The sequence below is a fragment of the Oncorhynchus mykiss genome, chromosome 14 (genome assembly GCF_057628025.1).
Source record: "Oncorhynchus mykiss isolate SJ-2025 chromosome 14, ASM5762802v1, whole genome shotgun sequence".
Classification (NCBI taxonomy): domain Eukaryota; kingdom Metazoa; phylum Chordata; class Actinopteri; order Salmoniformes; family Salmonidae; genus Oncorhynchus; species Oncorhynchus mykiss.
This window is the reverse complement of record NC_143035.1, coordinates 42,665,235-42,678,020: the sequence shown is the minus strand read 5'-3', so window position 1 is coordinate 42,678,020 and position 12,786 is coordinate 42,665,235. Positions and strand designations below refer to the sequence as shown.

Below are 12,786 nucleotides of genomic sequence, written 5' to 3'. Positions count from 1 at the left end.
AGATCTTATTGTCCATGTTTGCCACTCTAAATTGATAGTGATCCATGGAGGTTTTGAGGCACATATCTTTATTGTAAAATATACTGAACAAAAATGTAAACGCAACATGCAACAATTTCAATGATTTTACAGTTAATATAAGGAAACCAGTCCATTAAAAATAAACGAGGACCTAATCTATGGATTTCAGATGACATAGGCCCACACACTTAACAGACAGGCCCAGTCAATCAGAATACGTTTTTCCCCACAAAATTGATTTATTACAGAAATAAATACTCCTCAGCACCCTATAGCAGTGGCCTTTTGCCCAACCTCACAACAAAATGAGAGAAATAAACTTTTTGTGCATATGGAACATTTCTGGGATCATTTATTTCAGCTCATGAAACCAGCACTTTACATGTTGTGTTTATGTTTCTTCAGTATATATATATATAAAACATTCAGGCTCAGTGAGGCCAGGTGGTCAGACACACAGTTCCACATTGGAGCCGAGACTGATGAACAAATCACCTTCTATCATAAATAACTACTCAATATTATTTGCAGATTTTCCCTGGACGATGCAGTTTCCCTGGACAAGGCAGTTTCCCTGGACGAGGCAGTTTCCCTGGACGAGGCAGATTTTCCCTGGACGATGCAGTTTCCCTGGACGAGGCAGTTTCCCTGGACGAGGCAGGTTTTCCCTGGACGAGACAGTTTCCCTGGACGATGCAGTTTCCCTGGATGAGGCAATTTCCCTGGACGATGCAGTTTGCTGGCCATTAGCCAATCGGCGTTTCTCAACGAGATCATATCACGCGACAGCATCCAACTGGTAATTACCACATTCCCACTCTATTAACTCTGATCAACCCTATTGAGCATGTCTGTAGAGGTGCTCCACCTGGAAACAGCTTACTGATTGATTAACTCTGATCAACCCTATTGATCATGTCTGTAAGGGTGCTCCACCTGGAAATAGCTTACTGATTGATTAACTCTGATCAACCCTGGAAACAGCTTACTGATTAACTCTGATCAACCCTATTGTTCATGTCTGTAGAGGTGCTCCACTTGGAAACAGCTTACTGATTGATTAACTCTGATCAACCCTATTGATCATGTCTGTAGAGGTGCTCCACTTGGAAACAGCTTACTGATTGATTAACTCTGATCAACCCTATTGATCATGTCTGTAGAGGTGCTCCACTTGGAAACAGCTTACTGATTAACTGTGATCAACCCTATTGATCATGTCTGTAGAGGTGCTCCACCTGGAAACAGCTTACTGATTTGCTATACCTCCGAAATCAAGTGGTCACACCTCCCTTGGAGAAGCCTGGTTCACGACGAGGTTAGTTGAAACAACGTGGCCCTCTCAACATCACCCCGTGAACTGAAACAACCACATCTTCTGCATGGATCATCAATTATAAAATATATCCTCTAAGGCCAAACAACAAGTAGAGATGGAAGAATATATTTCATGATAAAGATGAACATGGGGATATTACACTACAGGACCGGTCTGGCTCCCTATTCCCTTTATAGTGCATACAGGGAGCCGTTTGAGAGCAATGCAACACAGTGCAGTAGGAGGCCTTGATGAAGATAGCCAGGTTAGTAGGGGAAGCACTGTCAGAAAGACACAATACAGTTCATTTACAACTGGTCATTATCAACAATAACAGAGCTTCAACCACCCAAAACTTTATTTGTACAGGGAGGAGGTAATGACGGCAACCGTGAGAACACATGGAACCTATAGAATGTGATGTCATCGTGGCATGGAACACTCCCTCCCTCTGTGTGAACAGCCAACCTACAGCATCCTACAGGCCCACCGCTCAACAAGAAAGAGCGCTATCAGAATGTACACAAAGAACCCAGCTCTAGAAAATAAAAAGATTAACACATTTTTAAAAGGGAACAAAGTCTTCATTTTAACTGTGAATATTCAGTCTACAATATTTTAGAAATAATAATATACAAGTTGAGAATATTAAGTTTTGTTTTCTCTATTTTCTGTCTCAGTTTTCCCACTCTAGTTATTGCACTGGTGTTCCAGATATTAAGATGTCTCTTGGTGGTTGAAGTTCTAGGCCAAAACACAGGACAGAGGCAGCAGCCTGGCCGGGGTCTAACCTGGCCTGGCTCCAACCTGGCCTGGGGTCTAACCTGGCCTGGCTCCAACCTGGCCTGGCTCCAACCTGGCCTGGCTCCAACCTGGCCTGGCTCCAACCTGGCCTGGGGTCTAACCTGGCCTGGCTCCAACCTGGCCTGGGGTCTAACCTGGCCTGGGGTCTAACCTGGCCTGGGGTCTAACCTGGCCTGGGGTCTAACCTGGCCAGGATCTGGCCTGGCTCCAATCTGGCCTGGGGTCTAACCTGGCCTGGCTCCAACCTGGCCTGGGGTCTAACCTGGCCTGGCTCCAACCTGGCCTGGGGTCTAACCTGGCCGGGGTCTAACCTGGCCGGGGTCCAACCTGGCCTGGGGTCTAACCTGGCCTGGGGTCTAACCTGGCCGGGGTCTGGCCTGGCCTGGCTCCAACCTGGCCTGGGGTCTAAACTGGCCTGGCTCCAACCTGGCCTGGGGTCTAACCTGGCCTGGGGTCTAACCTGGCCTGGGGTCTAACCTGGCCGGGATCTGGCCTGGCTCCAATCTGGCCTGGGGTCTAACCTGGCCTGGCTACAACCTGGCCTGGGGTCTAACCTGGCCTGGCTCCAACCTGGCCTGGGGTCTAACCTGGCCTGGCTCCAACCTGGCCTGGGGTCTAACCTGGCCGGGGTCTAACCAACACTTGGAACTCATAATAAATGTGATTCCCAAATGTCACTATTCCCTATATAGAGCAGTACTTCTGACCAGAGTCCTAAGGGTAGTGCACTATATAGAGATAGGGTGGTATTTGAGACAGAGCCATAATGCAGCCCTCTGTTCACTTCCTGGTCATACTGTAGCAGAATCAACAGGTTGTCATGGTGACATTACAAGGTCAGGATCACTAGGAGGTTGTCGTTATCCTTCAGGACCCGTATCCACAAAGTGTCCCAGAATAGGAGTGATGATCTACGATCAGTTGGGCTACTTAGGTTTAATGAATAAGATTATATGGACTGATCCTAGACCGCCACTGATCCTAGACCGCCACTGATCCTAGATTAACAGTGATGGACTGGTGCTAGATCACAAATCCGAGATGTCATGATGAAACACTGTCAGAGGGCAGGAATAGAAAATGCTTCATGTGATGGGCTAGAGTTAGACTACATGCTAGCATCAGTTAACAGACACCTACATCCCTTCTCAACGACGGTTCAACACAGTTCATAATCAATAATCACTACTATTGATTCCGATGTCATGAATATGATGTAATACGAGTCCAAATAAACTGATAGAATTCCCAACGGAATCCAAGTCCGTCACATCTTGTTCTCCCCATTAAAGCCTGTACAACATTCTACAGTTTTAACTTAAAAACTAATTCAGCAAGCTTTGACACACTGACAGTCTGTGAGCCGTTCCAGAGTATTGATAAATGCAGTTAAGTCTTTCAGGTGGAGAGCAGGGTCAGGTGGGGACAGTGGAGTCCCTTTTGGGGTAAGACAGGTAAGGGAGAGTGGGGTCTGTTGGTCCTCTCAGAGTAGGTAAGGGAGAGTGGGGTCTGTTGGTCCTCTCAGAGTAGGTAAGGGAGAGTGGGGTTTGTTGGTCCTCTCAGAGTAGGTAAGGGAGAGTGGGGTCTGTTGGTCCTCTCAGAGTAGGTAAGTGGCATCTCTCATGTCTCTTACTACACTATGAGGACACCACCTTCCTGTCTGTCTCCGTCTCGTCTGTCTCCGTCTCTCCAAACACCAGCATGTCAGTTGGATAAAAGTCAGTGATGTCTTAAGAATGAAAACATGAACAATGTAAATGGTCTGACTAGGAGAAAGGCCTGCAGAACTGACACGGTGTTATATACTGGAGCTGTCTGCCTGGAGCACCGTTGACCCCTGACCTCCAGCTCTCCAGGTTAGACCACACTCTCCCGGTTAGCAGACACCAACACGGCCCTGCGGCAGATAGGACAGGTGGAGTTCTCAGACAGCCAGCGGTCGATACAGTGAACATGGTACTCATGAGAACAGGGCAACTTCCTCAACTTGTTCCCCTCAGCATACTCTGTGATACACACACTGCAGGTCTTCAGAGCATCACTCTCCCCAAAGTTCCTGGTGGAGAGGTTGTCGATCTGCTCCTTGGTGAGTCCTCTGGGCTGTTCCTCATCCTCATCATTCAGGAGGAAGAAGTGAGCAAGGCGGAGGAAGGGTAGTGACCCTGGTTCCTCCAGACTGATGGGGGCACGGGGGCGACCTCGCCCCTCCCTGGGGGTGCCCCCCACCCCTAAACCTATCCCTGGGGCCAGACCTACACCAACCCCCTCTTCCCCCTCCTCTGTCCTTGCCTCCCCGGCTCCTCCTACACTAGGCCCACCCACTGAGACAGGAGGCTCCGCCCCCTCCGCCATACCAGCTACTCCCCCGTCGGGAGTGTTGAGCGCCTCTGCTAGGTCGGCAGCGCCAGTGGGGTTACCACCGCCACGGTTTGAGTCCGAGGAGTCAGAGTCTGAGTCCATGAAATAGCTGAGCTCTCCGAAGCCGGTCATGATCTGTCGTATCATGGTCTGCAGAGCCATGGAGGTGGCCTCTCCCAACCCTGCATCACTGATCCTCCTGATGGGGATCCTGATGGTGCTGACGTACGTCCTCACACCCGCACGCTCGGACCGGGAGAAGGTCCTGCGGAACCCCCCCCTCTCACTCTCGTACAGGAAGGTGTTGTTGGAGTTCTGGGAGCGTGAGCGGGTTCTGTTAGCAATGCTGTCCCTCTGGCGGTACTCACCTGGACGAACACGGCGCACCTGCAGGTCCAGCATGATAGTGGGGGGACGTCGTCCTGCTGCTCCCTCCGCGCCCGCGGCCTCTCCCTCCTGGGGTGGGGTGGTAACGGGCTCTGGGGCGTTCCCAGACCCTGTTCCGGCTGACTGGACATCGTACTCTGCAGTGCTTTGCCGGGACAGAACATGCTGTCGAGTCCGTGAGCTTCCCTCTGCGGGGGCCTGGGGGGGCAGGGTGGGGGGGCTGTGTGAAGGGGCGGCGTTGGGCACGTGGCGGGGGAGGCCGTCCAGTCGGTCCAGGGTGAGAGGGGAACGGCTCCGTGTGGTGCGAGCCCTGGTCCGGCGCTGCTCAGGGCTACGGCTGCGGGCTCGTCTCTGGCCCCGTCGGGGAGGCTCCTCAGGGGGCGGGCTGGGGGGGGCGGGGGCCGGGGTGGCCTGCACCAGGGGACTGGCTGGTCTGGAGACAGGAGGGGTGGCGGTGACAGGGCTGGGCGGCTGTGGGACTACCTCTACTACTAATTCTGGGACCATCTCTGCTTCTACTTCAGCCTCTGGCTCCATCTCCGCTTCTGGCTCCACTATGACAGCCATCTCCTCCACAACTGGTTCCTCGAGCACCTCTCCTGTCTCCATGGGCACCCCAGTCCCTGCCTCAGTCCCTGCCTCAGTCCCTGCCTCAGTCCCTGCCCCAGTCCCTGCCCCAGTCCCTGCCCCAGTCCCTGCCCCAGTCCCTGCCCCAGTCCCTGCCCCAGTCCCTGCCCCAGTCCCTGCCCCAGTCCCTGCCCCAGTCCCTGCCCCAGTCCCTGCCTCAGTCCCTGCCTCAGTCCCTGCCTCAGTCCCTGCCTCAGTCCCTGCCTGGACCTCCACTCCGACCACTGCCTCCACCCCATCGCCAGGTGCTTCTGCTGGGCCTTCCTCCTGAGCCTCCCCCTCGCCCGTCTCCACATCGGCGCGGGCCTGCTGCTCGGCCAGGTTACGGTTAACGTTGATCTCCAGACTGAACCGGAAGTCTCCGCTGTTTGGGTTGGTCCGGCTCACTGCCCGCCATGACTGGTTGCCTCTGTGACCACTGCGGGTGGTGTTGCCTGTCCGCCTGACGGTGTTCAGCCAATCCAAGAGGGTGTCGCCATTAGACGGGTCCTCTGGACCTTCCGCCGGTTCTGTTGGTTCTAATAGAAGACAGAACATATCAACATTCTAGAGACGGTTCTAATAGAACAGAGAGAACGCGTCAACATTCTAAATGGAACAGAGAGAACGCGTCAACATTCTAAATGGAACAGAGAGAACGCGTCAACATTCTAGAGAAAAAAAACTGTTGTTTGCAGTGACTGTGGCAATTTCACCCTTAAAGAAAACATTTTTAAAAGCAGCCAACTTTGAATTTCTGCATGAAAGACAATGAAAAGTACAGAGGAGCCTTACCTCCTGTAGCTTCTCCAGTCTCACTGGTGTTGATGCTAGGCTGCTGCTGCTCTGGTCCATCCTTAATCTGCTGCAGCCGACTCAACAACTCCTCTGCTGTGATCTCACCTAGGAGGGATGAAACTACAACTCAGTACACCGACACTGGCTCTAACTGCCTTCATTTACTACTGGAAATACACTAGTATTTGCCCATAAAGCTGTAGTTTGTCTCCTGGTTACACAGCAACAGGACAGTACTGAGAACCACCAGACTTACCAGGACAGGCCCTGTCCTCTCACTGCTCTCCACGGGAAATACTGCCCACCTCCCACTCCACTGGCCTGATGTGGTATCTTCAGTTGTCCGCAGGCTTTGGTTTTCCAGCACATCATAAGAAAAACTCAACCTGAGACAACGACCTTAGATAGCCAATCTAAAAACCTGACTGAAAAAGTCATTCAACCCACAGTCTGCAATAGAAAAATAAGGACTACATGAAACAGAAAGTGAAGACGTCTAACTTTTCTATGAGATTGAAAATCCATCTCTACACTGCTCTGTTAAGGTTGTTGTCTAATGAGGATGTTGTCTAATGAAGCGTGTTACAGGTTTATAACAGGTGTTACTACAGGTGTATTAAAGGAGAGTCAGTTACCTGGGGTACCCAGCAGGTTGTTGTCTCTCATCAGCCGGTAGTCTGCCTCACTCAGGTTGTTGACAAACTGGTAGAAGGCCTCCTCCCGGTCTAGCCGGTCCCGTTGCCGCCTGCGCTGGGCCTCTGGTTGGTCACTGGCGCCCGGCTCGGAACTGTCGGAGCCCTCCATCGGGTGTCGAAGGGAGAGAAGCTGGAGATAAACGCTGTCTGTCTATGAGTCCCCACGATCCAGCTGCTAGGGATAATCAAATATATTTTAACATTAGCAATTGTCAAAAAGTGCTTTTACAGTAGCCCGGCCTAGACACCAAAGCACAATTAAGGCAGAAGCAAGAGCACAAGAGCCAGGAAAACGTCCCTAGAAGGAAGAAACCTCGAGAGGAAGCAGGCTCAGAGAAGTGTGCCATCACCATCCTCTTCTCGCTGTACCGGGTAGACAATAGAAATGCCCAGCTGCATCTTCAACACACTGACACAGCAAAGGGTCAGCAGACCTAACACACTGGCTGGGTAGTGGTGGGGAAGGCCACGGACAGGAGACTGTCAGCAGACCTAACACACTGGCTGGGTAGTGGTGGGGAAGGACACGGACAGGAGACTGTCAGCAGAGCTAACACACTGGCTGGGTAGTGGTGGGGAAGGACACAGACAGGAGACTGTCAGCAGACCTAACACACTGGCTGGGTAGTGGTGGGGAAGGACACAGACAGGAGACTGTCAGCAGAGCTAACACACTGGCTGGGTAGTGGTGGGGAAGGACACAGACAGGAGACTGTCAGCAGAGCTAACACACTGGCTGGGTAGTGGTGGGGAAGGACACAGACAGGAGACTGTCAGCAGACCTAACACACTGGCTGGGTAGTGGTGGGGAAGGCCACAGACAGGAGACTGTCAGCAGACCTAACACACTGGCTGGGTAGTGGTGGGGAAGGACACAGACAGGAGACTGTCAGCAGAGCTAACACACTGGCTGGGTAGTGGTGGGGAAGGCCACAGACAGGAGACTGTCAGCAGAGCTAACACACTGGCTGGGTAGTGGTGGGGAAGGCCACAGACAGGAGACTGTCAGCAGAGCTAACACACTGGCTGGGTAGTGGTGGGGAAGGCCACAGACAGGAGACTGTCAGCAGAGCAAACACACTAGCTGGGTAGTGGTGGGGAAGGCCACAGACAGGAGACTGTCAGCAGAGCTAACACACTGGCTGGGTAGTGGTGGGGAAGGACACGGACAGGAGACTGTCAGCAGAGCTAACACACTGGCTGGGTAGTGGTGGGGAAGGACACGGACAGGAGACTGTCAGCAGAGCTAACACACTGGCTGGGTAGTGGTGGGGAAGGACACGGACAGGAGACTGTCAGCAGACCTAACACACTGGCTGGGTAGTGGTGGGGAAGGCCACAGACAGGAGACTGTCAGCAGAGCTAACACACTGGCTGGGTAGTGGTGGGGAAGGACACGGACAGAAGACTGTCAGCAGAGCTAACACACTTGCTGGGTAGTGGTGGGGAAGGACACAGACAGGAGACTGTCAGCAGACCTAACACACTGGCTGGGTAGTGGTGGGGAAGGCCACAGACAGGAGACTGTCAGCAGACCTAACACACTGGCTGGGTAGTGGTGGGGAAGGCCACAGACAGGAGACTGTCAGCAGAGCTAACACACTGGCTGGGTAGTGGTGGGGAAGGACACGGACAGGAGAATGTCAGCAGAGCTAACACACTGGCTGGGTAGTGGTGGGGAAGGCCACAGACAGGAGACTGTCAGCAGAGCTAACACACTGGCTGGGTAGTGGTGGGGAAGGCCACAGACAGGAGACTGTCAGCAGAGCAAACACACTGGCTGGGTAGCAGTGGGGAAGGCCACAGACAGGAGACTGTCAGCAGAGCTAACACACTGGCTGGGTAGTGGTGGGGAAGGCCACAGACAGGAGACTGTCAGCAGAGCAAACACACTAGCTGGGTAGTGGTGGGGAAGGCCACAGACAGGAGACTGTCAGCAGAGCTAACACACTGGCTGGGTAGTGGTGGGGAAGGACACGGACAGGAGACTGTCAGCAGAGCTAACACACTGGCTGGGTAGTGGTGGGGAAGGCCACAGACAGGAGACTGTCAGCAGACCTAACACACTGGCTGGGTAGTGGTGGGGAAGGACACGGACAGGAGACTGTCAGCAGAGCTAACACACTGGCTGGGTAGTGGTGGGGAAGGCCACGGACAGGAGACTGTCAGCAGAGCTAACACACTGGCTGGGTAGTGGTGGGGAAGGCCACGGACAGGAGACTGTCAGCAGAGCTAACACACTGGCTGGGTAGCAGTGGGGAAGGCCACAGACAGGAGACTGTCAGCAGAGCTAACACACTGGCTGGGTAGTGGTGGGGAAGGCCACAGACAGGAGACTGTCAGCAGAGCTAACACACTGGCTGGGTAGTGGTGGGGAAGGCCACAGACAGGAGACTGTCAGCAGACCTAACACACTGGCTGGGTAGCAGTGGGGAAGGCCACAGACAGGAGACTGTCAGCAGAGCTAACACACTGGCTGGGTAGTGGTGGGGAAGGCCACGGACAGGAGACTGTCAGTAGATTCTAATAACATTGAATATTTTTGATGTTATTGTTATACAAGGCAAACAGAGCTAGTCACCCCTAAATTACATTCATCGACAAATAGAATTAGACCGATTACCTTATTAGCTACCAAGTTAGCTAGCGTTCAGTAAACTGCTGTTAACGTAATGAGGACATTTCAGACATCAAGGGAAAAGATTGATGGCCCGGTGATCATCCTTTACTCCGATGCAACAACATGTCACATCCTTTAAAAGTCTCATTTAAAACGGAGTCCCTTGTTTTGATTACAAATCAGCAGCTAGCCAGTCAGACTAAAGTCGAGAAAAACAAAATGGAATCATCTGGCGAGCTAACAATTAGCATGCTAACTAGCTTAGCAAAAAATGGCATCTAAAAAGATGGACAAACAACTCCGTTAGCTAGTTACATCCCAACATTTACCATTTAAAAGACAAAGCTAGATAAAATAATGATTTCGTTGGTATATTGTTATGATTTTAAGTTGTGACCATAGCAAACATTTCAAGTTGGCAAGACTAAATAGCTAGTTAACGCAAGATAAACATTTGGCTAGCTAGCAGACCTGCTAACGTTGGCTAGCAGGCTAACGACAAACTTTTACATTTGCAGTCATTTGTGGAATTAGCAAGCTAACATTAGTTAGCTCTTGTGGTGTATTTTGTGTAAATAGACATCCACTTACACCAAAAATGATGATTATGCCATCCGCTATAGAAAAAAAACTTGACGTCTGTGTTGTTTGTAGCTGGCGCAAACGGGGTAGTTTAGTTAGTAAGTAAATAAATGAAAACCTCGAAACAATGCTAACTACCGTTAGCTACATGACATCAGGAATAAGGAAGACCGAAATATTTTCACCAACACGAAACTAAGCCAGTAAAGGTTAGAAATAACGTTGGCTGCCTCGCTAGTGAACATGGTCCCTTTCAAAATATATGTTTTTGACGTTGTTATCTAACTAACGTTATAATCCACACGGATTACTTGGGTCAGTTAGTTGATTAAGCAATCTAGTCCGCTAGCGAACATCTTCCGACGCCGCTGCGACCGATCGCTGCTAGCTGACCGCTAAAGCTAGCTAACTAATAACAGGTTAGCACAATTTAACGAGCCACTTTATATTTCAAGACGAGTTAACAAAATCTAAATATGTTATCCTTTTTACAGTACCTGTCTTGTATTTGTGTCGTTATTCCTTATTTGTGGACTTTCGTAGTTTTATTCTAACAAATTCGCTTAACTATTTGGGTACGGCCTCAGGATTTCATTTTCTCAGGGATTTTCCGGAAACTGGGGGAGAATGAGACGGAAGAAGGATGTTTGTTTTTGGTCTGTACTTTGACTGCAGCGCCACGTAGTGGTGAGAGATGGAATTCACAAAAACAGATTCATGCAACATTATTTTTAAATTTCATTTTATTTAACCTTTATTTAACTAGGCAAGCCAGTTAAGAACACATTCTTATTTACAATGACAGCCTACCAAAAGGCAAAAATGCCTCCTGCGGGGACAGGGGCCTGGGATAAAAAAACAACAACAATATAAATAGAGGACAAAACACACATCACAACAAGCGAGACAACACAACACTACAAAAATAGATCCCTAAGACAACAACATAGCAAGGCAGCAACACATGACAACACAGCATGGTAGCAACACATGACAACACAGCATGGTAGCAACACACGACAATAATATGGCAGCAGCACAAAACATGGTACGAACATTATTGAGCACAGATAGCAGCACAAAACATGGTACGATCATTATTGAGCACAGATAGCAGCACAAAGGGCAATAAGGTAGAGACAACAATACATCACACAAAGCAGCCACAACTATCAGTAAGAGTGTCCATGATTGAGTCTTTGAGCTCGTTCCAGTCGCTAGCTGCAGTGAACTGAAAAGACGAGAGACCCAGGAATGTGTGTGCTTTGTGGACCTTTAACAGAATGTGACTGGCAGAACGGGTGTTGTATGTGGAGGAAGAGGGCTGCAGTAGATATCTCAGATAGGGGGGAGTGAATGGGTGTTGTATATGGAGGATGAGGGCTGCAGTAGATATCTCAGGGGGGAGTGAATGGGTGTTGTATATGGAGGATGAGGGCTGCAGTAGATATCTCAGATAGGGGGGAGTGAAGGGGTGTTGTATATGGAGGATGAGGGCTGCAGTAGATATCTCAGATAGGGAGGAGTGAATGGGTGTTGTATATGGAGGATGAGGGCTGCAGTAGATATCTCAGATAGGGGGGAGTGAAGGGGTGTTGTATATGGAGGATGAGGGCTGCAGTAGATATCTCAGATAGGGGGGAGTGAAGGGGTGTTGTATGTGGAGGATGAGGGCTGCAGTAGATATCTCAGATAGGGGGGAGTGAGGCCTAAGAGAGTTTTATAAATAAGCATCAACCAGTGATGGGTATACAGAGATAACCAGTTTACAGAGGAGTATAGAATGCAGTGATGTATGAGGAGCATTGGTGGCAAATCTGGTAAAGAACATCTAGCCGCTTGAGTGCACCCTTATCTGCCGATCTATAAATTATGTCTCTGTAATCTAGCATGGGAAGGATGGTCATCTGAATCAGGGTTAGTTTGGCAGCTGGGGTGAAAGAGGAGCGATTACGATAGAGGAAACCAAGTCTAGATTTAACTTTAGCCTGCAGCTTTGATATGTGCTGAGAGAAGGACAGTGTACCGTCTAGCCATACTCCCAAGTACTTGTATGAGGTGACTACCTCAAGCTCTAAACCCTCAGAGGTAGTAATCACACCTGTGGGGAGAGGGCCATTCTTCTTACCAAACCATATGTTGTGGAGGTGTTCTGAACAATGCTAAGGCAGAGAAAGCTTGTTGTACACTAAGAAAGCTTTGTTGAAGAGCATTTAACACAAAATCCAGGGAGCGGCCAGCTGAGTATAAGACTGTATCATCTGCATATAAATGGATGAGAGAGTTTCCTACTGCCTGAGCTATGTTGTTGATGTAAATTGAGAAGAGCTTGGGGCCTAGGATCGAGCTTTGGGGTACTCCCTTGGTGACAGGCAGTGGCTGAGACAGCAGATTTTCTGACTTTATACACTGCACTCTTTGAGAGAGGTAGTTAGCAAACCAGGCCAAAGACCCCTCAGACACCAATACTCCTTAGCCGGCCCACAAGAATGGAATGGTCTACCGTATCAAAAGCTTTGGCCAAGTCAGCATAACATTGCTTAGAATCAAGGGCAATGGTGACATCATTGAGGACTTTTAAGATTGTAGTGACACAT

At 50.2% G+C, this 12,786-nt stretch overlaps 1 protein-coding gene across 14 annotated transcripts; it reads right to left on the bottom strand.

Annotated features, from left to right (window-relative positions):
- Positions 1–1,675: 1,675 nt before the first annotated feature.
- LOC110489238 (E3 ubiquitin-protein ligase RLIM) lies at positions 1,676–10,846 on the bottom strand. Of its 14 annotated transcripts, none has more exons than XR_016486395.1 (5): positions 10,687–10,830; positions 6,928–7,162; positions 6,290–6,397; positions 2,228–6,033; positions 1,676–2,195 (listed from the first exon to the last, which is right to left on the bottom strand). XR_016486395.1 is itself a non-coding variant. In XM_090198950.1 (5 exons), the coding sequence occupies exon 5, from the start codon at positions 5,495–5,497 to the stop codon at positions 4,001–4,003; it is 1,497 nt and encodes a 498-aa protein (XP_090055076.1). In that variant the 5' UTR covers positions 5,498–6,033; positions 6,290–6,397; positions 6,549–6,642; positions 6,928–7,162; positions 10,687–10,823; the 3' UTR covers positions 1,676–4,000. The 14 variants fall into 14 exon arrangements, 4 of the variants coding, with proteins under 4 accessions (XP_090055076.1, XP_036799480.2, XP_036799479.2 ...); XR_016486396.1 differs by having other exon boundaries at positions 1,676–2,179; XR_016486398.1 differs by having other exon boundaries at positions 1,676–2,130.
- Positions 10,847–12,786: the final 1,940 nt, after the last annotated feature.

What these genes read in the sequence shown, in the direction of transcription:
- LOC110489238 (XM_036943585.2), bottom strand. Translation starts at nt 7,096, where the DNA reads ATGGAGGGCTCCGACAGTTCCGAGCCGGGCGCCAGTGACCAACCAGAG. An exon ending in CAACCTGCTGGGTACCCCAG is followed by an intron (nt 6,398 to 6,927) that starts GTAACTGACTCT and finishes CATCCCTCCTAG; the next exon opens with GTGAGATCACAGCAGAGGAG. An exon ending in GACTGGAGAAGCTACAGGAG is followed by an intron (nt 6,034 to 6,289) that starts GTAAGGCTCCTC and finishes GTCTTCTATTAG; the next exon opens with AACCAACAGAACCGGCGGAA.